This window comes from Eptatretus burgeri, chromosome 4, assembly GCF_056783735.1.
Source record: "Eptatretus burgeri isolate ZD-2024b chromosome 4, Ebu_testis_v1, whole genome shotgun sequence".
Taxonomy (NCBI): Eukaryota; Metazoa; Chordata; class Myxini; order Myxiniformes; family Myxinidae; genus Eptatretus; species Eptatretus burgeri.
Window position 1 is genome coordinate 131,129,389 of NC_140964.1, and position 26,638 is coordinate 131,156,026.

The 26,638-nt window shown below is 44.4% G+C and overlaps 1 protein-coding gene across 1 annotated transcript in view; it reads left to right on the top strand.

Annotated features, from left to right (window-relative positions):
- The window catches only part of LOC147029127 (uncharacterized), a 90,354-nt gene extending 64,546 nt beyond the window's left edge, over window positions 1–25,808 (top strand). The window contains exons 8-10 of the mRNA XM_085876581.1: window positions 7,562–7,994; window positions 12,034–12,168; window positions 12,305–25,808. Coding sequence (XP_085732707.1) covers window positions 7,562–7,994; window positions 12,034–12,168; window positions 12,305–13,257 — 1,521 coding nt within the window. The 3' untranslated portion in view covers window positions 13,258–25,808. The remainder of the gene's footprint in view (window positions 1–7,561; window positions 7,995–12,033; window positions 12,169–12,304) is intronic.
- Window positions 25,809–26,638: the final 830 nt, after the last annotated feature.

The following is a 26,638-nucleotide window of genomic DNA, read 5'->3' on the forward strand; positions in this document are numbered from 1 at the left end:
CCAACCTTACGGTCTCCCACCAACCTATTGCCTGTGCCTGTTCTTGTCCCTCCCCACCCCCTTAAGGTTGTGAAAAAAAAAAGGAACAACGAAATTTAGACTTCTTTGTGTTTTTTGAAAAATTCCTGAGTGCATGTGTCGTTAACCTTCTTATTGTCTGTGATCAACTAACCTATCCTGTCATCCATTACAAATCCCAAAGATCCCCTTTTAAAGGATTGAGGAAGAAACAAGTGAATCTTTCACGAGGCCCGATGCAGCCTCAGAATAACCCCCACAGGTTTCAGCATTTTTAAGATGAGTCCAACGACCTACGAACAGTGAAGAGATGGATGGTGCGAAGGGGTACACATTTTCTATCTAACCTACCATTTATTAACTTCAATCTATCCATGGGGATTTTCAACACGCCTGTCTCTTTAAACTATCGGTTCGAGAAACCACGATTCCCATCGCCTGTGATGGTGTTCGTTATTTATTTCGGCCTGGCCCGCAAATTTTCCTCTGGTCTCGCACAATTTCGTGGCTGGGCGGCGTGGCTCCACTGGCAGGTCTGCCCACCTGCCAAACTCAATCTTCAGCATCCACAGGTCGCTGAGCATGTCTCCGAGCCTACCTACTCCTTATGAACGGAGGGACTGCTGTTCCTGGAATTTCCCCGTCGATGCCCACATGGCATTTTGGTGCTCCGGGTCCCTTTTCCCTGGATACCCATGCCCATTACACCAACTCGGTCAATTGGACCCATGGTCTACTCTGGCCAACTACTTCAGTGCCTGGGGTGCTCTCCCCTCAGTACGCAACTTTCCCAAGCTACGCCAGCAGCTGGTCTATCGTCTCCTGCACCCTGCAAAAGGTTCTGTGCTTTCGTTGAATACCAACAACAAAACGACATCCTTTTGGTGAATGTTAACTAACCTGCCAACTGATATTACACTAATCCCAGGAACCCTTGGGTGGGATTCACTCCTCCCCCCAATCATTCATTCGCACTATGCATTCCACATTCACTCCATTCACACTCAAGCCTGCTGACTCACACTCATTCATAATGTTTCTTTCTCTTTTGTTTTTTTTCTCACACCAACACTGACGCTCTACGAACTACGTCCCTCGAAGAAACTTGTGCTCCCCATCATCCCTTATTGTAATGCACGTTCCATTGAACTCTATCTCCCAGCTACATCCCCATGACACGTTCCATGTCGGTCCATGTCTTTAATCCATTCTAAATTCTAACCTAAATTCTCCCAAACCGATGTTCCCGGGCCCCATGGAGGACTGTTCATGCCCCCATGAGGTCGGTCCATCTAACGCTGAACCCTTCCCCCAACTAATGCTCCTTTGGCCCAGGCCAGGATGTTCGACACAGCCTGGCCGGGCTCTGTCCACTCGTGGCAAGGCTCGGAGAGCCTTGCGTCTCCATGGCGGTGGTCGACAACGCACTCACTACTTCGGTTTGGCTGATACATGAGGGTGAAACGTCGCCCCGTTAATCGCATTAAATGCTCACTTTCGGACTATCTCGCATGTGAACCAGCCTGCTTTACACACCTGCCCTTCCTGCGGCAAGATCCCCGCTGATGTCACTCGCACACGGCCTGCCACGTGAGCTTCGCCACTCACACGGGCCCAGCGGTGACGGAGGTGGTTCAATTCGTGCCGCAATACCTGGCATAGATTGGTTTAAACGCCGGCTCCCCTGAAACCATTAATATATCGAGCAATCGTCCGTGCTCTGGTAATGTACCCGGCGTAGATTGTTCAACGGCAGCTACCCTGAAACCATAAATATACCGAGCAATCGTCCGCGCTCTGGTAATGTACCTGGTGGCGTAGATCGTATTCAACGCCGGCTCCCCTGAAACCATGAATATACCGAACAAAGATCCGCGCTTCGACGGCTCGCTAAACACGGATCCGAGCCGACACGCTGAGTCATGCGTAGCCATTGCGGTTTCCGAAATAACTTTATTCCTCTCAGGAGGCTCGTCCCTCTGGTCCACTACACTGCCCACTACTCTCGTCTGGGTCGATCCGTGTCCCACTGTCTCGTGCACTCATCCATGCTATGTTCCATGCACTCCACTCACGTTCTGACACAAACAAGGGGCTTTCGTTAACTATGAACCGGCTTCCCTAAGACCATGACTTCTTGCAAAGTCAAGGAACTTAATGCCATTCTGGTTCATAGGTCCTGACCCATGGGGACCAACACATGTCTCATAACCATCCCTATCAGTTCCAGTCGATGCAGTGAAATCCCGCAAGACCAGAAGTGCATCTCATCTGGGACACTGATCAACCACAGACTCGAGCGTGGTGTAGAATGCATTCTTCATTGTGAGATCACTCTCCTCAATCGGAGCATAAACAGAGACCAGGGAAATGACACCAAAGGAGTGACGAATCCATAGTCTCATAATACTGTTGTGGTTGAGGAAATTCGCAAACCACGATTCAGGTCCCGTAGGTGAGATATCTCTGTAAGTACATGTGTAGTTAGCCCCAAACCCGTTGTTTAGAGGGAATAAATGTGATTAATTCGGGCTGCGACCCTTTAAGATAGCCGTTTTTCTGTTCTATCTTTATTTTGAACCAACCACGTCTCAACCGCCATCACACAACAACCACCACCCCGCAACGCCACTTCACAACAACAACAACGCCAACAGCCACGGCCTTTACCTTCACAACTCGCTCTCGCAACCATCGCATCACCGCCATTCCAAGCGTCGCCATGGCCATCACCGCCACAATAAACCCTCCACCACCTTCGCCTCTCCTTCTGCGGCCATTCCCGCACCACTTGTGAACGCCGAGCATCAGGCTGTCCTGGCCTTGTACAGGGCGCGCGCTGAGCCGCGGGTACAAAGAGCGGCCTTTCCGAGGGAAGTCGGATCAGGAATCATCCACGCCCACTTCCGATCCGTCCAATCATTAAGCGCGGGGCGATTTGGCCCCACCTCCAGGCGCCTCGGAGTTGAATCGATATATGCAGATTCGAGGAGGTTCACGCCCACTTTTCCTCCGTCCAATGGGCGAGCGTGGCTCCGCCCCCGAGCCCATCCTGATCCGGAAATCTGCATATGGGTTCTCCTGTCGCACGATAAAGCGCCGGGCGAAGTCAGTCAGAGTTTCTGTTTCGGGCTCGAGTTGGAGAGGTGTGGTGGCGGCGAAGTGTGGCAGCAGCAGTCAAGACGGGTCTGGAGGAGAGTCGGAGTCTGTCGGGGTTCGGAGTCTGTCGGGGAGCTGCAGAGAGGGGAAGCCGGGAACGCGGTCGAGGGCGCAGTGGAGTCGCTCGTCGCGGGACCCAAGCAGGCCGGCTGTCCTCTTTCCCCAGAGCATCAACAATTCCCCCCTGTTTCCCCCCCGCGCTGAGATAGTGCGAAAAGGGGGCCCCGTTCCCACCCCATTCCAAGCAGTGCCAACGAAACCCACGGAGGAGCGCGGAGTCGGGGCACCGCCGCCATTTTGCGGCTCATCACAAGACGGGTAGGGTCCACGCGGTCTCGCGCCCCAGGCCCGTCTATTCGAGGGTGGCCCTTTTCTTTTGCTGTTGAGTATATGTGTTGTCGGCGCCGTCTGTAAAGTAAAACTGTGTAAGTGTTGCCGTGTGCTCGCGTAGTCGGTAGTAGATCTGCATTGTGTTTCTTTTGTTGCAATTGCTTTTGGTGCATAATTGTTGTGTTTCTTTTACATTTGCTTTTGGTGCATAATTGTTGTAATTGTATATGTGTGCTTTCCGTTTGCCGCGGAATAAATGTGCCTTATGTTGAACTGTTTTTCCCGTTTCGCTTCGTCTTTTCTTTAATTGAATCTCCATCTTACTTCACGTAAAGGGTTGGTAGGGGCTAAATATGCCCAATAATTAATCGGAACCGTCGAGGTTGACGATAACACCGCTCGGTTATCCCGATAGTACGGAACGGGTCGCTTAAAGTGGCCCGTGTCCGAAGTCGACCTGCGGCGAGGTGCGATCTCCCGGTCTACCCTACGTGTGGGTACTTAGGTAGGTCGAATTTGGCGAGCAACCCTATCCCACGCGGGGGGCCGATTGGCACGATCGTGGTGAGGCCGAAAGGCCCACCCGTGACTAGTTCCCGGCGTTAGTCCGAGAGGGTCACGACGGAATTGTCCGTCCGGTGGGCGACGTGCCGCGATTCGAGTTACGTGGCCGCTCGCACGCCGGCGGGCGCGAATTCGCAACAATACCCTTGTTGACCGGTGTAACCTCAATTATCATTGGGGAAATTTATTGGACACAGCCACAGCGACTCCTTGAGAATGGTAACCATCAGTGCGACCAGACCAATAGTAGGTGTAACCACCCACCATGGTCTCACCGCAATCCGGTCTCTGAACCTCAGAGATTGCTGCAATACCGATGTCCAAACTCTTGAGCTCAGATGATAACAGAGACAGGTGATCAGCGCCTCTTAGGAACAGGGCATTCCAGACACCCACAAGAAGGGAACGCCTCAGATTCACCCAAGGATACTGCCGTCTGGTGGACGACACCGAAGCACCACTCCGACACACTCTCTCACAATATGACCCAGGAATGTTACCCCATGGTTTCCCTCCTATCATCAAAGATTGGGGGTCCCGAAGGCTTTTCTCCAATCCCGTCATCCGTTGAGCTGCCCTGCGAAGGGAAGCTGCATAGGAGGTACTCCCACTGAGTGGGTTTTCAGATTTCTTTGCGTTTTTGTGTTTTGAGGAGTGAAGGGTTTTATGGTGGCTGGAGTGGAAATCCTGTCAGCAACCTCCGAATAAGAAGTAGCCCAGCTGCAGGAGGATGTCCGCAGACACGGTTGGGCACGTGATATGGATGGCCGTTGTCTCACAAGGCGCTCCTCCGCCCTTTGATAGGTTTTGTTTTTAAATCCTGCTCGGTATCCATATCCAAACACCCTCCTCACCATAAAACCTGGTGGGGGAGACGGTTTTGTTGCCGACAAGCTAACCATGGAACAGGTTAGTACAGGTTTCCATGATACCTGTGGCAAATCACAGATCTAATCTGGCCTGACCTGACCTGACGACCTGACCTGCAGCAAGTTCCTTCCTTAATGTCACCCCTTTCTCTTGATGCAATGCTGTACTTTACCCAGATTGCTACTCCTCCTCTTCTCTCCTTCCGATCAAACTGATACAACTTGGAGCCTTCTTATCCTGTCCTACAGTTACTCTCCTCCTTTAACCATGTCTCACTCACTGCAACTATATCATACTCCTCGCGATCTACTTTGGCTTCAAGCTCTTCCATCTTATTATTTACACTTCTGGTATTGGTATAGAATATGTTTAACTTTTCCCTTTCTGAAATTCGATTTTCCTGCCTGGACTTGCTTATCACAAGTACTTCATCCGTTCCTTCCTTAATACCTGCTCCACCCTCCACTGACCTAAAAAAAAAGCCTGAATTCCTTTTTCAATGATTCCCACTGCTTCCGAAATGTAAAACCTTCTTCCCGACACCATTCTTCCAGCCATTGATTGACGTCTATTGCTCTGTTCATAATTTTATATTGTTTCCTAATCCTGGGAGAATCCGAGAAAACATGTCCTCACAATCCTTTACTTTCAGCCGTTTACCCAATATCCTGTATCTGTGATTCAAAACCTCTGAGTAAACTTTCCCGATATCATTCGCACCAAGGTGAACCACAACCAACTTCTTCCTGCCATGATCCGACACAACATCGTTTCCATTCCTTCAATGTCCCGAACTCCTGGTCCTTCAAAACTACACAGAATTCTATATCTACAATCCTTCCTGCAGAATGAAGAATCTACATATTTAATAATCTCATCACTCACAAAAACTGTCTCCCACACCTCATGTCGACCAATTTATATTTCAGCACCTCCGCCACTACCTGCACCTGGTGCACCTCCACCACTGCCTGCACCAGCTGCACCTCCGCCACTGCCTGCACCAGCTGCACCTCCGCCACTGCCTGCACATGCTGCACCTCCACCACTGCCTGCATGTGCTGCATGTCCACCACTGCCTGCACCTGGTGCACCTCCACCACTGCCTGCACCAGCTGCATCTCCGCCACTGCCTGCACGAGCTGCACCTCCACCACTGCCTGCACCAGCTGCACCTCCGCCACTGCCTGCACCAGCTGCACCTCCGCCAATGTCTGCACCAGCTGCACCTCCGTCACTGCCTGCACCTGATGCATCTCCACCACTGCCTGCACATGCTGCACCTCCACCACTGCCTGCATGTGCTGCATGTCCACCACTGCCTGCACCTGGTGCACCTCCACCACTGCCTGCACCAGCTGCACCTCCGCCACTGCCTACACCTGGTGCACCTCCACCACTGCCTGCACCCGCTGCATCTCCGCCACTGCCTGCACCAGCTGCACCTCTGCCACTGCCTCCACCCACTGCATCTCCACAATTGACCTCGCTGCACCACCACCACCACCACCACCACCTTGTAAATATCATTTGTTTGTCCCTCCAACCTTCATGGGAGTCGATGATTGAACAACCGCACGAAAGGTGATTGCAACGAGGTCGTCCACAATGAATGGGAGTGGTAAAATGGCCGATCTGTGGCTTCAATCGTTCATATGACACCAATTGGCCAATGAATCGTCAACTTGCATCGTGGAGAATCGTTCATATGACACCAATTGGCCAATGAATCGTCAACTTGCATCGTGGAGATCAGTAAATAAAAGGACACTAAAAGTGATTGCAAGGAGGAGGAAGAAGAATAATTTTCGGTCAGAGGAAGAACAATCATTTTTTTTAAAGAGGAAGAAGAATCAGTTTTGTTCAGAGGAAGAAGAAGAACTTCCGGGTGATCTTCGTGTAAACTTGTGTTGTTCCTGTACCTCAGGTCCTCGTGGTGCCGGTGGAACTGATCTGAAGAGGTATTTTCAGAATTATTATTTAATTATCAGAAAGATGTAAAACGGGAATTTAAATATAAAATAATTTTCTGTTCCTCGATGTCGGAAATGAAGCGAAGTTAAAGGAGTTTTTATCCAATGTATGTTGAGGTGTTTGGTTGTTGATTTAATGAGGTGTTTTTCACTCGTTTTGTTTTATTCACCACATTGTTTTGTAATCACATCATCACGAAACTTCGTACAACGATAATTAAACCTCATTGTTCCTTTTAACTACAAAACCACCAGAAACCTTTTATAATTAACTTGTTTATCCAATTTTATCTCCTCACGACGAGGTGTAACGAGGTACGATTACCTCCTTCACCTGTTCCGTGGGATATTTAACCTTCATAACCTGAATGGAGATGAAAACCTGATTCATGATCCAAAAACTCAACAACATCGTGAGGGTCTAAAATATAACATTCCTCGTGAACCTTCCACGGGCATCACGTGTCAGGGCACTTGGACTCCACAGGGAAATTATTCGGGAATTCTACAACTCACAGGGAATGTGGGGCACCGTCCCTTCTTCGTGTCTGTGTGTCTGTGCCTCGGTGTCTGTGTCTGTGTCCCTTTTGAAGAAAATGACATGGATAACCTTTCCTTTGTTAACATGAGCCTTGTGTCCCTGACAGGTCACCGTTGGAATGGACACCTTCTTGGAATGGCTCCAATCACAAGGTCTGAGAGCAGAAACAGCCCAAGCAGTGATCAATGTACTTGGAATTGAGAATCACAAGGTTCTTCGAGCTTGTACAGACTCCGATTCATTGCGAACAGAGCTCCTCTCTCTCGCCAAAGAGAAATTTAAATTTGCAATGTATGCTGACTTCTGTAAATTTGTGAATTCGTTTTTGAAGCCGCAGGATGTCCAACTTGCAGGCTCTTCTCTGTTGGGAAGTCTGTTTATCAACTTGGAGAACGTTACTCGAGAACTTTCCAGTTTCTCCCAAAAGTTTATTGGATTCCAAAATTTGCAGCTGGAAAATGTTCCTGCTGTCCGGGGAATCGTTTTCAGTGATGTCTGCAACCTCCACGATCAGGATGATGGATTACCACCCAAGTCTGGTAGGTCACCATTTCATACACCCTCACATGTCAAGAAATACCTCGATGATGAACCATTCATGTTGTTTTTTTTGTAACTTATGGAATCTTTTTTGGAACAATTTATGTTGTTGAAGACTTTTCAATTCTCGATCGACAAAGTCAATGTTTTTTCTTCTAAATCACATTAAATTCCAAAGTGTCCCATGTTTAACATCACCTTTTAAATTATCCATCCATCCATTGGGACCGCACTCTGTGCAGAGCATTGGTGCTGCCTCAGCAGTCTCCTTGGCTGTTGGACACAATCCTGGATGGGTCGCCACTCCAATACAGTGGACGAGCATGCTGGAACTCATTTTGCCGACCTCTGAAGGACAACAGGCACAGTCAAACCCAGCTGGTATTAATTCAACATCCGAGTGGGATTTGAACGAAGGATTGTTGGATCCCAAGCCCACTACCCCAACCATAAAGCCAACACCAGGCATCATTTAAGTTATCCTCATGCAGGACATAGTTTTTATTATTTTTTTTGTATACCTTGTCGAAGCTCGTATGAGAGCAAACACACACCGCACATCAAGGGGGGCATGAGGCAGGAGGGGAGGGAGTGGGAAGGACAAAATAGTGGGGAACAGAGACATTTGGAGATCTATGAAAGGGAGAGGGATGGAGGGGGAACATCGACCAGAAACAGATTTGCTTAAACGCCACCAGGATTTTGAGGAGGGAGAGAGGTTTGAGAGTTCAGACTTTCGATGAGAAAGATGTAGTTTTCTGGCTCTCCTGAGGGTAGATACACACTTGTTCCGAGATTTATGGAAGGAACTGAGATTGCCCTCAGTTGGGTTTGCTTTCGATGAGGCAAAGGCAAGTTGTTTCAGGACAACTGCTTCAACACAAGCTTCAGTGAACCAAGGGCGGGAGGAAGGGTAGGACAACTGAAGACGAGAGGGGATAAATCTGTGCATGAGGGAGAGCAAGTTTCTTTGAAAGAATTCCTAGGAAGAGTTGATTTTGGAGAAAGTAGAAATAGGAGACCAGTCTATAAGTTTGAGGGCTGCTCGGAGACCCTGCCAGTCGGTTTGAGTGAAATGCCAGACTCGACGGCGGTGAGGTGGTTCTCTGATAATAGCCAGAGAGATGTCCACTTTGACAAGGACGTGGTCAGAAGAACCTATTGGAGAGGAGGAAGAGCAGCAGATATTGTTAGGGAAATTTGTCAAAATCAGATCCAGAAGAGATGGAGTACCATTGGTTGCGATCCGGGTCAGGAAGTTGACCGATTGAGTTAGTCCCAATGAGTCGCAGAAAGCTTTTGCTGAGGTGCCATGACAGGTGAGCAAGGTACCCACACCGAGCCAACTGGCATGATGACAATTGAAGTCGCCACATATGAGGAAGAGAGAGTTTGAATGAGAAGATAGAAGTTGGTCCATGTTTTCAGATAGTGAGGTGTAGATGGAGTCATGACTGCGAGGTGGACGGTACAGTACACATATAAACATGAGGTGAGAGTTGAGGGGAAGCCGCAGCCAGAGGTATTCCTGGGGGTGTGGGGTAGTGAGGGCAGTGCATTGAGAGTGAGGAATAGAGTCTTTGATGAAGAGAGCAACACCCCCACCTGGGCGAGTCTCAGGTCTGTCAAACCGGAGGACGGAGTAACCAGGGAGAGATACTTGGGAGTCAGACACGTCATGGGAGAGGAAAGTTTCTGTTAGGCAGATAATGTCTGGTTTGTCATTGGCAATCTGTATGGAAAGATCTTAAAGGTTTGAGCGAAGGCCCCGGATATTTGAGGTCCATACTTTTAATGAAGAGGAAGGGGAGGAGGCTTTGGGTGCAGGGGGTTGGGGGGGGAGGGGGAGGGTCGGACAAGGACAAACCCAGAACCGGAAGTTGAAGATCTTTTGACAAAAAACTTTTGGTTGTTTACCTCTTGTATAGGTAAACAACAATACAACAACAATATACAACAACAATAACTTCCGATATTTTGTCACAAGCTGTCATGTCAACTCTGTCATGGAAGAAGTTTGTCGATGACGAGAAAATAGTGTATTTACGAAATTACAATATATTAAATGGAATAATCTTTAAATAGTAACATGAACTTTTATAAACTTAAAAGTTGATGTCCGAATATATTTAAAAGTTCATGATAGACTAAAAAAAACAAACAAACAAACAAAAAAAAAAACAACAACAACTTCTGATATTTCGTCACGTGCCTTGACAGAGTCAAGGAGAAAAAAAGAAAATGTGCTTTGACGGAGAAAATCAGTTTCGTGTACGCCAAACATTACCTCGACGTGTTTCGACGTATGAGTAACTTACTAATAACATGTGTGGACGTGTGTCAACGATTGCATAACGTGTGTACAACTTATTTCCAGCGTATGCAGAACGTGTGTTGTACGCTGGCATATGTCGTAAAATTTTCAGCATGCTTAAAATTTGTCGACGTACTCGTTGTACTACGACGTATGACAGCGTGCTTCAGCCTGCTCTAAATGTATACACAACTAACTATAACGTATTCGACGTGTGCCAGCGTTTTTGACACATTTTTCAATGGTCGACATATGCTGGCTAAATAGTCAAGGTGTGATGGTGATGTTGACACTTTGATTTCGAGTGCGGTTATGATTTAAATTGTTGAGCGTTAGCCTTTCAATAGGCTCCGCCACGTGATCGTCGGTGATATGTGCAGCACGCTATGCATAGTTAGACTATCGTTGGGCATAGGTTGTGAACGCCGACAACACGCTAATCATTCGTTGGTATAAGTTATCTCGAAGAAAACGAAACGTTCTGTGTACGTTACTAATATGTTATGCATACCTCCAACTCGTTATGAATATGCCAAAAACTTTTTTTTAAAAACATCAATAGTTCAGCGTTCGCCAGCGTTTTACATCCATTTTGATATGTTGCCATTGCTGGCTAAACCGTCAAGGTGTGACAGGGCCTTTACTCAACTGTCTGCCTCTGACATCCAAGGCCAATTGCACACATTGCTTAATGACTCGTCCACTCTGGACGTCAACGTGTGGCACTCAACAGAATCCTTTCATCTCCTCTCCTGCTTGGCTTAACTTTTAGTTCAAGCCCAGTTGTGCCGTTTGAATCCTGTTGAAATACACCACGTGGATTGACTCATCCTGTTATTCTTACGAGGTCGGCAAAATGATTACCAGCTGACTGGTAACATGGGCACTGCATCAGTGCACACCTCCGTTGCTTAGCAACAGTTAAAATACTTTATCATACATCGTACACATATTGTGGACTGTACAAAAAAATCAATACCTCCGAAACTGGACCTCTGAGGGACCTGTTTTTTTGTGCCCAAGCAGAATGTCTTACAGCATCATATAAAAAAATAAAATGTTTAGCGAATTGATAAATGGAATTACCAGGGCTGCCATTTGTTAGTCTCTTTGGAAACATGCCTGAAATTTCACAAATCAGGTTTCTAGGCGCAAACTAAAAGGGCTGTGATAATCCTATTTATTGTGCTAAATTGAATGATAGCAAGTACATGAATATCGGCGAGTCGCATCGGCCAGCTTTCCATCTAGAGCGAGCAGCCATGTCACCTACTGGTCAAAAACGAAAATCCGACGGTGCTCACTTACACTTCCTCACTCATCGGCGGTCTTTCGGCGACTGACAGCTTCTGCAGGTGGGAAAATATTCACGCATACGGATTAGGATCTCCCACATACGTGCACCAAACTACGCCTCCACAGCTTCATTTATTTATGCACGAAAAATTAAGGTTGGATACTTTTTGAACACACCTCATATACATATATATATATATATATATATATATATATATATATATATATATATATATATATATATATATATATATATATATATATACATACATATATATTTCTCGTGAACACCTCACTTCATCTCCTATACTGGTGGCAGCATTATGGAGCCTCGTTCTAACAGCGGAAGTGATATCCATTGTTCACTGTTTGTTGACCGGATTTATATTTGTCATTGTTTTAAACTTCATGTCCTTCATTATTTTCAGGTGATGTCTGTCCTGTAAATGTGGAAGCCAGACAACAGATGGATGCATCTGTCTCAGAAACTTTAAGATATCATTCCATAAAGGAAGATTCAGATGTTCATTTGACAAATGGCGGTACTGGCTGTTCTGCAACAGGTAAGCAGAATCCTTCAAAATTAACATTCAATCTTTTGAATTGAGGGTTTATAAAAATTTTGAAATCGTGAAATTTTGTGCATTTCGGGTTTTACAAAAAAACCGTAAAATAACTTCTTGGTCTTTGTTTCTGTAGAACAATCAAGAAGTCCGATTGGGCAGATAAGGTGCAGAAGCAGCTTGAGAGTGAACAAGATGTTTATTTTGAAGCAACAATCCCAAGAACAAGACTCACGACCTTCAAAATACAAGTGCACATCTGGTGAAAACAGCACAAAGATAAATATTGAATTCAACAAACCCAAAAAGGTTATCGAAAGGAAAGTGCATTACAAGTGTAACATCTGCAGTGTAGATTTTACTTCACTGAGGGACATCAAAATACACATGAGGATCCACAGAGGAGAACGCCCACATAAATGCTCTGTCTGTGATAAAGGTTTCTTTCGAAAAGCTCATTTGATTAGGCATATGATGATCCATACAGGAGAGCGACCTTACGAATGCTCTGTCTGTGATAAACGTTTCTCTCAGACAAGTGATTTGAATAAGCATATGAGGATCCACACAGGAGAGCGACCTTACAAATGCTCTGTCTGTGATAAAGGTTTCTCTCATCAAGGGAGTTTGAATAAGCATATGAGGATCCATACGGGAGAGCGACCTTACAAATGCTCTGTCTGTGATAAAGGTTTCTCTCAGACAAGTGATTTGAATAAGCATGTGAGGATCCATACAGGAGAGCGACCTTACAAATGCTCTGTCTGTGATAAAGGTTTCTCTCATAAAAGTGATTTGAATAAGCATATGAGGATCCACACAGGAGAGCGACCTCACAAATGCTCTGTCTGTGATAAAGGTTTCTCTCAGACAAGTGATTTGAATAAGCATGTGAGGATTCATACAGGAGAGCGACCTTACAAATGCTCTATCTGTGATAAAGGTTTCTCTCAAAAGTGTGTTTTGAATAAGCATATGAGGATCCATACTGGAGAGCGACCTCACAAATGCTCTGTATGTGATAAAAGTTTCTCTCAAAAAGGTCATTTGAATAAGCATATGACGATCCATACAGGAGAGCGAAAGTAGAGGAAGTCAGATGGTGGGTGTCCGGTCTGGATTTGAAGGCCAACTTTGAAATGTGGTTTGGCTGAGAGTGAGACCCAAGAGTTTAAGTGACTGAACCTCTTCAAGAGGGTTGTTGAGAAAGTAGATGGGTTTGTGGTTGTAATCCTTGGGGGGGGGGGGGAGATTAGGGTAGAGAAATATATGTTTGACCAGTTTGTGATTTTTGTCAAGGTCTGAAGAGAGGGAGGAGGCTGGTGTCTTGTCAGGATGAGGGTTGTCATGGCAGAGAGTGGAGTCATCAGCAAAGTGACAATGAGGACTTCCCAGAGAGTCAGTGAGATCATTGATTAAGATGAGGAATAATATGTGGCTGAGAACACTGCAGTGGGGCTACTCCAGCCTTGACAGGGAAAAGAGAAGAAAGGGTTTGTGAAACAAATTGAAGGAAAGTCAGTAATCTCAGAATGGAGTTTGCTTTGGATTTGACAGGCAGACAATTTGGAGAGTATTGTGGAAAATAACTCAATTTCCACACAGTTGATCGATCAGCATACCAAAGGAAAATCTCATTTCGTAGAAAGGAGGAAGAACATTCAATGATTCACTGATACATATGAATGGACTTCACTGAAACAGAAGTAATTTGTTGTCCTTTTTTCCACAATTTGGCATTCCAAAGGGAGGGTGAGACATTTACAAATTCAACTTAGGGATGAGCTGATAAGCTCTCGTCCAAAGAACGCAAAACTGCAATACAAGCTACTTTGGGTTGGAAGGAGAGTATGACACAATCGCGGCAAAAGTTTGCAGTGTTATCAACCAGGTCACCCTGTTTCTCTGCAACGAGCAAGAACTTTTTTCATAGTAAGTTATTCCTTTTATCAATATGTAGGTCAAAATACTCTCGGGAAAAGGGAAACATGACTGACAGCCAATTCGACTATTGTACAAAAATTAAATTTATAAAGTTCCAGCAACAATTCAACAAGTGAATATAATTGAGAATACATGAATATACAGTAATTCTTTTTCTTCCACAAAAGCAATGTGGGATGCCAGACCACATCGAAAGCTCGAGATATGCCCAGAGAAGAAGGATCCCTGGAAGGATGTGTATCATGTCTCATTGAAGGCCTCCACCCATTGTTGAGCGAGTAAAAGCAGCATGTCCAAGGCAGAATGACCTGTTCTGAATCCACATTGATGATTTGAGAGGAGGCTTTTGGAGAAAAGGTTTCATTTTATGTAAACTGCAATGATGGATTCCATGACCTTGCTGATGATTGGAAGTAAGCTGATTGGTTTGCAGTTAAAGGGATTACATTTTTGCACCTGTTTATGCGATGTTGGCTGATTTCCAAGCAGATGGAAGAATACCACTGGTAAATAACAGTGTGAAAAGGGCAGAGAGAGGAAATGCAAGAGCAGCAGAGCATGTTTTAAGGACATGTGAGCTGATGCCGTCTGGTCCATTTGCAGAGGAAAAGTTACAAGAAACTTCAAGCAAGGGTTGCTGGAAACTTTTACAACTTCTCAGGATGAAAAGACACAGAATCCAGGAGCTGTTCTGTTCTTGTGTATGGCAGCTTGGCTGCCAGGTAGCTCTTATTTCTTGGAGCACAGCTGTGCCCCTCTACACGTATACATTTCGCTCGGAAGAATGACAGGCTGAGCTGACCCCAACTGGTATGAATTCTGCATCCAGCGGGGCTCGAACTCAGGACGCTAGGTTCCCAATCCAGCCACCCAAACCATGAAAGACAACACCAGGCTAATCCAGGAGCAGTTTGTTTTGACTGGGTAAGGTGGGTGCAGAGAGAGCGGTTGGGGACGCAATATTTTGAAGAAAACACAATGGATTCCATGACCTTTGGAATGCGTTCAGACTCTGACTCTCACGTGCCTTGTGAACCTACTCTGCTGCTCTTATGGTCCAGGAGCTGAGTTTTTGAGTGCAAAAGTTTGGCTTGGTGCTTTATGGGTTATAATGTCTGGGGAACTCAAATATGCTTGACTTTCAAGTGGCAACCCTTGATGAAAATTGCACATTTCTTTGTGACCATTGCCCACTCTTTTCCAACAAAATTATGGGGTAGAGCAAAAATAAATAGGCATACAGGTCAGGTCAGGTATGGGAGCATGTGCCAGAACAGCACGTCGCTGCATCCACTTTCCGCCGGTACTCCAGGGGCCTCCGTCTGGCCATCCCCCAGGCAGATGCCAGGCCCATCCCCATCTCCTTGAGATGATGGTCAACCTGTTGCAACCATGAGGCACGTGGTCGACCCACTGGCCTCCTCCACTCATGAGACTCCCTCGCTGAGAGAATCTGGTGAGCAGGATCAGAGTCAGGAAAACGTGCCACATGTCCATACAGCCGCAACTGACGCTCACGGACTATGCAGGTAACAAATCTCATCCGAGTCTCTCTCAGCAACCGCTCGTTTGACACAAAATCTGACCAGCGATAGCCAAGGATTCTCCGAAGAGACCTGGTACCAAAGGAATTAAGTCTCCGTCTTAGATCCTTGGTCAGAGTCCAAGTCTCGCACCCATAGAGCAAGACTGGAAGTACCAAGGACCTGAAGACTCGGACTTTCGTCCTCCCGCACAGGTACCGGCAGCGCCATACCCCATGATCCAGTGAATCCATGACTCCCCAGGCCCGACCCAGACGTCTATTGACCTCTGACTCGCAGCCAGCAGAGACATGAATATCACTGCCAAGGTAAGTGAATCTCTCCACGACCTCAACATCCTCACCACAAACAGACACAGACAGGACAGCAGCATACAAGATGTCACCGAAAGCCTGGATCTTAGTTTTGACCCAAGAAACCCGTAATCCCAGCGGCTCCGACTCCTCATTCAGCACCTCGAGGGCCCCCAAGAGGATGTCTAAAGTCTCCGCAAAGATGACTGCATCATCTGCGAAATCAAGGTCAGAGATCTTGACATTCCTTGATTGACATTCCTTATATTCCTTGACATAAATTCGAAAGTGATTTTAATATTTTTTGTGGACTACAGAATTTATTTTTGTAATGGAGTGTAGCAAATATAAACAAGAAAAAAGGGCAGATACTGGAGACCCTCACCAGGACTTTTGTGTGGCACTTGCTTATTGGTGTGTTATATAATTAATGAGAAGCGCACTCTGTGGAGCGCATACCCCTGCCACGCAATGCCTAATCGAGTAGAACATATCAGGGCCAATAATTTTTTGAAATATCATGCTCTGTATCTTTTTCGGCTCCATCTCTCTCATGAAAAATCACTTTAAAAATTAAAAAATTCTCACATCCGGATTTTCACCAAAATCAAATCAGTTCGTCCTCATCACACAACCAACTTGTCCACCAAGTTTCAAACGAATCCATCCATAAGTTTCTGAGAGATCGTGATATATATTGTGATATGTACAGATATCACAATATCGTGATATATATATACAGATCGTGATACATACAGACAAAATAATGCACTCAGCCAACTCATACACTCATGTGCAGCCTGAGGGCTTGCTGGTTGCATCACTGGTTAAGGCCGTGGCTCTGCCGCTGATGCAGTGCCCAAATTACCAGAGCACTGGTGCTCATTTTGTGAACCTCCGAAGGATGACGGGCTGAGTCAACCGCACCTGGTGTTAATTCAGTGGCCAACAGGGCTCGAACTTCGGACCCGAGCATCCCAAGTCATCCACCCCAACCGCAAAGCCAACACCAGGCTTCAGCCAACCAATATAATTCAAAAAGCTTCGATTTTCTCAAGTAACATACAATCAAACTCAAAATCACTTGCAGAGAGAGAGAATTGGTGAAACAAAACCAATCATTTCAGATCTCCAACACATTTTTCTGTTGAGAAAAAAAATCTAATCATTAATTGAAAATATAAATCAATAAAATTTGGCCTGTGTTGATGTTTTGGCCAATGATAACCTCAAAAACTATTGGTGCTTGAATTTGGTGACCTGATCTGAAAATCCTCTTCAAAGTTCAAGTCAATTGGATGAAAATTGATGATTTTAGAAACTGCACTGAACATGTTGACCATTTGGCCGATACTTAGTTCAAAAATAATTGAAAATAGAAGATTCACATTTCCAAGCTGGCCTCCAAAGTCAGTCGCCGACTGGGCATCCTCTGTCGTGCAAGGTCCTTCCTTGACACACCTGAGCTTCTGACCTCACACAATGCTTTTGGCCGCAGCCTGATGAAGTGCTGCTCTCCCCTCTGGGCTCGTGCTCCCACCTCTCACCTTTCTCGGCTTCACGCTGTGGAAAAGGAGGCTTTTAGGATCATTGATATCTCCCACGATGAGGCTGAGTCTTTGGGTCTCTCACTCTCTCACCGCAGGCAGGTTGGTGATCTTTCTGTTTTCTACCATCTCCGCTCCCTCATGCCCCCTCCCCCAGCTCTAAGATATGTCTCCCCCCTCCCCCCACTCTATATTTATCCAGGGCACTCAAGGTCCGCTTGCATCCCCTTCTGGTAAAACTACCAAAATCAAGAATCCCATCACTGCTCAACTTCAGTATTTCATTCCTCTTTTTTTTCCTGCCTTTGGAACAAACTCCCACACTCTCTTCAATCTAACTCTTCCCTCCAGGCCTTCAAAACAGCTGTTCACCACCATCTCTCTTCTCCCATCCAAAACCATGATCTTTTCTACCCCTGCTCATCCACCCCAAACCCACCTCCTTCAAATTCCCTGCTTTCCTTCCTGAAAGTCCCTGTGGTGTCCATCTTCTTTACCATGTGTACCCCACCCCATTCCTCTCCCTTCCACAGCTCTCCTCATGTCACTATTCCACACTTTTTCCTTCCCTCTCCCACCCCTCTTATCTCCTGCTCCCATTGTTGTACATTCTGTGTGTTCACTCTCATACAAGCCTTGACAGTGCATAACAACAACAACAGTGACGTGGTTGAATTCAGTGACGTGATATGCAGTTCCTCTTAAAATTTCAAGTCAATCAGATGAACATTGACAATTTTCGAAATTTGGCCTATGTTGAACTCAAAAATAATTGGGCGCTAAGTTCACTGACATGATGTGCAAATCCTCTTCAAATTTCAAATCAATCAGATGAACATTTACGATTTTCGAAATTTGGCCAATGTCATTGGCTCTTAACCTGGGGGCGCACCCCTTTGGGGTCGTGAGTAATTTCCAGAGGGGGCGTGAGCCCAGAGAAAAAAGTAGGAATTTCTCTCATTATTTTTGAAATCCTCTTCACAAGTGTTTGCATAATATCGTGATGAACATAAAAAAACAAAAGTATCGCTTTTAGTAGTTTACGTTTTCTATTCGCAACTCGGCCTACCATTTTCTGTATTCTAATTAATTTTTAGGTCATCTCTATCATCTCAGTAGAGATGACCTAATAACCCCAGTCTCGAAGTCTGTCCATCCGTCCGTATGTACATCCATCCGTCCATCCACAATCAAACCGAGTGGAGACAAATAACCAATCGTGCAATGGATAGAGGTCGATGAGACATGCACAACGATATAACTTACAAGGTCGTCCAAGGTCGAGGTCAACGTCACGAGGCTGTCAAAGTTGTGAAAATCGTCGATTTCAAATCGTATCTCCTCCCTCATTTATCAAGGGAGATCAAATGTTATTAGTGATTCAGATACTATGGACTATTATCTAGAACAACACGAGCCATTTTTTTTGAAATTTGCTCTTGTTCCAATTTTATAGCCCTTCAAACTTCGTTCTGATTCCCCGTATGGGCCATTCATAAAGTACGTACAAAAAAAAGTATTAAAAAATTAAGAACCGGAACTCTCCGAGACAAATATTACATTTGAAGCTTTTATCAGATTTAACTAAAACAATGGAACACAAGTTGATATGCACACTGACTTTCATTTATGACATTAACATTGTCTTGAATATCAATTTGTACTTTTATTTTCAGAAATGACACGTGTTGTGATATTAAAAGAAAAAGTTAAATTACACCGCGAGGGACTGCATTGTCATGGCTTACAAACATCGGTTCATAAGGAACTGCTGGCTTTGCAAGCGATTAGCGATGCATGAGGGGGGTGGGTGGGTGGTCACTAGCCTGCATACAGAGGGGAGTGGGTGGGTGGTCACAGGTCTGCATACAGAGGAGGGTGGGTGGTTTTGAAACCCGGAAGTAGAGCGTACGTACTTTATGAACTGCCCCGATTCCAGTCTGGCACAGAGTTACTTTCGACCTCTGGCAGAGATGACCGGCACTTCCTCTTGGGGGGTATTTTTAGGTTTAACATTTCTTTAAATTTAATTTTAAAATTTATATTTAATTTTAACTTTGTTATTAAAAAGTTTTTTTCACAGATTTGCAGTACCCATTTCAAACTAAATCCTTTGCAATGAGTGCAATAAAGCAGAAGTATCTGGAACAATATATTCCATTTTGATTTGTTTGCCTCCAAAAGGGTGACACAGAGGTACCCCAGTGCATAATATGCCACAAGACTCTGAGCAATGATGGCATGCAGCCTACACGCTTGGAACGCCACTTGAAGACAATGCATCCTGCTCCAGCTGCCAAACCCAAGGAATTCTTTGAAACAAAAAGACAGTCCTTGAAGCAAACGAAGATGGACAGCAGTGGAGCATTTCGGCAACAGACTTCAAAGGTTGTTGAGGCTTCCGATGAGATCGCCATGTTGATTACAAAGAGTAAAAAGAGCCATAACATAGGAGAAACTCTCATAAACCAAGTGTACTGCATGCAGCAGAGCTCGTTCTGGGGAAGGATAGTACAAACAAACTTTCCCAAATCTCTGTATCAAACAATACCGTCAAGGAAAGGATCGATGAAATGTCTCAAGACATTAGAGATCAATTTCTTGACCAAGTAAGAACTTCTCCTGTTTTTGCTATCCAGTTTGACGAACCGACTGATGTTGCTCAGTGTTCTCAGCTATTGATGTATGCTTGTTTTGTGTCAGGCAATAGTGGAAAAAGGAAATACTCTTCTGCCATCACATGGAAAGTTGTACAACAGCAACAGATATTTTTCAAGTGGTATCAAACTTCTTCCAGGAAAATGAACTTTTGTGGGACTCACTGGTACGGGTGTGTACTGATGGAGCTCCGGTCATGTTTACTTTGCAATCTGGTTTCATAACAAGAGTGAAATAAAAAAAGTCCATCTGCTCTTGGTACGTACTGCATCCTTCATTGTGAAGCCTTAGCATCCAGAACTCTACCTGCTGAAATGAGGGATGTCATGAACCTGGCTATCAAGGTAGTCAACTAAATCAAAGCTGGAGCCTTAAACAGTCGTCTCTTCAAACAGCTGTGTGTGGATATGGATTCTGAACATCGAGCCTTGCTTGTACACACAAACGTACGATGGCTTTTGAAGGGAAACATGCTTGGACGGCTTTATGAACTACGACAAGAAGTGGCAACATTTCTAGATTCGCAGCAGAAAGCAGATCTCCATGACAAGTTCCAGTCTGAAGGATTTTTGCTGTCTCCAGCTTACCTGGTGGACATCTTTGAAGTGCTGAATGCCATCAACCTCAAACTCCAAGGGAAAAACATCAACATAATCATGCACCATGACGTTATTCGAGCCTTCATGGCCAAACTCGACCTCTGGAAATGTCGAATTCAGGATGGAAATACAGATAGTTTTGATAACTTGGATTCTGCTCTCATTCACAGTTATCTTGATTCTGAGTGAAAGAAACAAATAATTACTCATCTGACTGGATTGAAAGCAGAATTCATCAGATACTTTCCGGATATAGATGAGAAGCGCGAAGACTGGAAATTCATTAGGATCCCATTTCAATGTGAAGTAGCTGATATTTCAGACAAATTGCAAGAGGAGTTTCTTGAGTTAAACTTCAATGGCTCGGCTGAAGAAGGCTTCAAAAAACTGGATCTGGAGACGTTCTGGGTCACGTACCTTCCTGTTTACCCTTTGATCTCACGTCAAGCTCTTCGGAGTCTGTCAATGTTTGGATCAACGCATCTTTGTGAAGCTGCATTTTCCACGCTTGTTGCTGTCAAGACCAAGGACAGAAATAAGCCGAACATTGAAGGGGACTTGCGTTGTGCTCTCTCTGGCATTCAACCATGCATTCAAGATCTGGAAGCTAAGAAGCAATGTCAAGTATCTCATTAAATGTCATCTCATTAAATATGCTGTGTATGAGTGTTGCTTATACAGAATTCTTTGTTCAACAAAAAACATGCATTTTTTCAGTTTTTCCTTTTAATTCAGGAGGGATTTTTAATAATTTGGTTGAAAATGTGAGAGGTGAGAGGTGGGGTGGGTGGGGGCATGGAGCAAGGACCAACTACTAGAGGGGGGCGTGATGGTAAAAAGGTTAAGAACCACTGGCCTATGTTGACCTTTTGGCATATGATCACCTCAAAAATAATTGGTGGTTGAATTCAATGCCGAAATATGAAAATCCTCTTCAATTATGAAGGCTATCTGATGGAAATTGATAATTTTAGAAATGCGGCCTATCATGACCTCAAGAATAGCAAGTGATTGAAGAATTCAGTGACCTGATATTTTAATGTTTTTCAAATTTCAAGTCTATGGATTGAAAATTGACAATTTTAGAAATGTGGCATATGTTGACCTCAAAATAATACTTGGGTGAATTCAGTAACCTGATATGCAAATGATATTCAAATTTCAAGTCAATCAGATGAAAATTGAGGATTTTAGAAATTTGAGGAAGTTGTTGATCTTGAGCCTTTGATGACCTTTTTACCCAGAAATAAATAGGATTCTGTCAGATCACGAACTCCATCAGTTGGTGAAGTTTCATGAAGATCGGTTTAAAATTGTGACCTGCAGGCGATTACAGGTAAGCGGTGAGACAAACAAACAGAAGCAATCAACATACTTGTACAACATGTTTTTCTTTTCCAAGTTATGAAGTGAACTGGTCATTGCACTTGGCAAAAAATTGTTTTTGCCAAATTCCAAACAAACAAACTCACTTGAACAGATCAAAATACTTCACAAAAAAAATTTTGCCAAGTAACAACCAGACAGATAGAGTTGAAAACGTAACCTCGTTCAACCTTCAGTGGCAGAGTTTAAGCCTGGTGTTGGTTTTGCAGTTAGGGTGATTGGTTTGGGATCCAGGCGTCCTGAGTTTGTGCCCTGTTGGCTGCTGAATTAACACCAGGTGGTGTCGACTCAGCCTGTCATCCTTCCGTGGTCAGCGAAATGACCACCAGTGTACTGGTAGACTGACACAGCATCAGTGGCACAGCCACGCTCCAATAAATGATAGCTACCCGACAGCCAAGCTGCTGTCGAACAAATTCTCAATTCCTCCTGTACATTTGAGTCATTTATTAAAAAGAAACAAAACAAATACAAACAAACACAAACATATCGATTTGGAGAATTTCAGAGCCACTTCAATCAGCAACACAATTCTACTCTAATTCTAAAGTAAATCCAATAGCAGCTGACATGTTGAGGGTTGAAGGTGGAAATCATTCACAGCTTTGCAGCAGCAGTCATTTGGAGGCTCGCTTACTTTTGAAGGGCAAATCAATATTTCTCACCTAAAGGTTGACAGGTGGTTAAAATTCAGGGATCAGAGTGGGTGAGACCATCCTCGGGACCGAATGATATCAAGACTGCAGCCCTTTGAGTGCTAAAATAGATCACACATGGCTCCTTTGTCCAGAGGTCAGAAACTCAGCTCGCATTGAAAAGGCAAGGGAAAGATTTATAATCTGAAGCTGACAATAGTGATAAAGATATTTGGATTTCTCCAGGGGCAAACAATCCAATGAAGCTGGAGTGGTGCTTCCATGCAGACTTTCAGATGCCAAAGGTAATTGTTTCAGATGTTTCAGATGCCAAGGTAATTGTTTATATTTGAGAATCCCTTAATAAGCAGAATAAAATCAAATAATTGGTGATTCTATAATACTCTATCCCTCTATTGAGTGCAGCATGTGGCTGCTGGTTGCATCATTGGTTGGGACGTGGCAGCGTGGCTATGCCGCTGATGCAGTGCCCCAATTACCAGTACACGTGCTCATTTTGCTGACCTCGGAAGATGACAGGCTGATGTATTTTAATACAGTGGACAACGGGGCTTGAACTCAGGACCCGAGGATACCAAGCCACCACCCCAACCACTGAGCCAACACCAGGCTTTCTATTATACTGAATAATGATTCAAGATCATTTGAAAGGCCCATCGGTTTTGGGGTGTAAGGGGCACTTTTTAACGAGGCAGATTGCAAAGACAGCAGCAGGCTTTACTTGGCAGTTTGCTGGTATACTGTGTCGGATTGGTGACCCGTCCAGGATTGTGCCCAATAGCCAAGGAGACTGCTTAAGCAGCACCAACGCTCTGCCCAGAGTCTGGTCCCAATCTCCTCTCTCTCTTTATTGGGCAGATTGATCATCTTCCAACACAGAAAATAGATATAAGGTCATTTAAAATGTGAATATATATGATTAAAATAGATGCATGTTCAAGCACATAGAATTGTAATAATCATGTCTTATTTGAGTACATTTTTCATGAAAGGGTGAGATCAATACATTGACTTTTCAATCAAGTTTGATTGGCAACATTTATCATTATTAGTATTATTATTAGTGTTATTATCATCACCCTCAAACCCATTATGCTAATTTTGTAGAAATTTGAATCGACACTGCCACACACGAGAACAGAGGTCGCAGAAGTAAAAACAAGATACAAATCCATTTTTTCCAAAAAACAAAGCACAGTCATTTTGAGGGGGTAATTTATGATCTCATTATGAAGAGGAAACCATTGCATGTTTCGATCATTCTGTATACTGTCATACCCAGTTCTGTATACTGTCAGTTCTGTCACCTACAATTGCATAACTTTGGTTTTATAATTTATGGTGTGTAAAGCTTTTCACACGGGTCTAATACATGTAAAAATGTTTCTTCATCTGTCCTCTGTAAAATAGAGTTGTTCGATTGTGAAAATATCAATAATCTCCTTGATGTTGAATTTTTCCGTGTATTGTACCAATTTTCAGCAGTGTCTGAATTTTGTGACCTTTTAACCTATGATTTCCTAATTAGTGACAATTGAGATCGTGACTAAATCGTCTGAAAAAGGGTTTAAATACAATCAATTATTACAGTAATTTGTTATCCCATGATTAAAAAGAAAATGAGTTGTGCCATTTATGTTTGCTAAACGCCATAATTTTGTTGGAAAAGTGCTGGCAATGGTCACATAGAAATGTGCAATTTTTACCGAGATCACCTGGGTTACCACTTATAGCAAAAGCATGTTTGGATTCCCCAGTTGTTATTACCCCGAAAACACCGAATCAAACTTTTGCACTCAAAAACAAATTAAGTGTTCTCAGCTCCTGGACTATTGCACATCCTCTTTCTACACTTTTCACCCTATCATTTTCCCTCGGTCATCTTCTATCAACTTGAAAATCAGCCAACATCACTGCATTGCATAAAAAGGGTCAAAAGCTGAACCTCTTGACTCTTGCTTAATTCCAATCATCAGCAAGATCATGGAATCCATCATCACAGTTGACATGAAATCATACCTTTTCTCCAACAACCTCATCTCACATCAACAAAAAAGATTCACAACATTCTGCCTTGGACATGCTGCTTCGACTCGCCCAAAAATGGATGAAGGTCGTCAATCTCAGACGTGAGATGGGCCGACTGTCTGGACACATCTTTTGCTTTTGATACACTCTGGCATCCTGCTTTGCTCTCAAAACTCTCTGCCAAAGACATCCGAGGCCAATTCCACGCATGGCTTACTGACATCCCCTCCTCTCGTGGACAACATATGGCACTCACTAGAATCCCGTCATCTCCTCTTCCTGTAAAGTTTGGAGCACCCCATTTGCAGTATTCTGTTCATAGTCCTATTCCTGATCTTTATCAGTGATCTCTCTGACTCTTTGGGAAATCTCTTTTCTCAATTTCTTGACAACTTTATCTTGTGCTGTGACATCCCTCATACATCAAACAGGCAGGTTTGAAAAAAGTTACAAGCTGGTCAAACACTTGGAAAATAACTTTAATCCTGACAAATGTCACACTCCCACTATCTCTCTCCAAATGGACCATCTGGCAAACCCTCCCATCCTCTTTCTTAAAAATTCTCCTGACGAAGTTCACTCACTCAAACTACTGGGTCTCACAATCATCTATGATCTTTCTTTGGCAAACTACATGTGGAAGTTGAAGACTTATTGCTGGGGAAGTTGAGCAGTTGCGGCTGGGGGAGTAGAGGAGTCATGGTTGTGGAAGTTGAGGACTTGCAGCGTGGTGGGGGATGGTTTAAGCAGCGTCTTTCAGGAACACATAGCTGCACAATATTCACTTCAGCTTGTATTGTACACATTTGACTGTTCTTTGCATTGTATTGTGAAGTCACATTTTACATGACGTGGAAGTTCCATGAGTGCCTGCTCGTATGGTATCTTGGGAGAGCGTGATCATTTTATTATTGTTTATGATTATAAGACCTTATTATGAAACTATAATTTATCATGGGTTTCACAATAAAGAAAAGTCATAAAAGCAGAAGTGCTGTGTCTGTGGTTTTGGGAATGTATCATGGCACGTGATGATCAATGATTTCCAGTAATGGTTTCAATCAAAGTGATGATCAATGGATGAACCATGGTTTCCCTCCTATCATCAAAGAATGGGGTCCTGAAGGCTTTTCCCCAATCCCATCATCCGGTAGCTGCCCTGCGAAGGGAAGTTGCACAGGAGGTACTCCCACGGAGTGGGTTTTCAGATTTCATTGCGCTTTTGTGTTTTGAGGAATGAAGGGTTTTACGAGTGCAAATCCTGCCACCAACCTCCTAATAAGAAATAACTCAACTGCAGGAGGACGTCCGCAGACACAGTTGGGCACTAGATATGGATGGCCGTTGGCTCACAAGAAGCTCCTCCTCCCTTTGTCAGGTTTTGTTGTTAATCCTGCTGGGTGTCCATATTCAAACAACCTCCTCACTAAAAAAAACCTGGTGGAGGAGACGGTTTTGTCGCCGACAACCTGACCATGGAACAAGTTCGTACAGGTTTACATGATACCTGTGGCAAGTCACAGATCTAATCTGGCCTGACCTGACCTGAAGACCTGACCTGTCGCAATTTCCTTCCTTCATGTCACCCCTTTCTCCTTATGCAATGTTGTCCTTTACCCAGATTGCGATTCCTCCTCCTCTTCTCTCCTTCCTATCACACCGATACACCTTGGAGCCTTCTAATCCTGTCCTCCAGTTTCTCTCCTCCTTAAATCATGTCTCACTCACTTCAACTATATTGCACTCCTCACGATCAACTTTGGCTTCAAGCTCTTTCATCTTATTATTTAAACTTCTGGCATTGGTATAGAATAT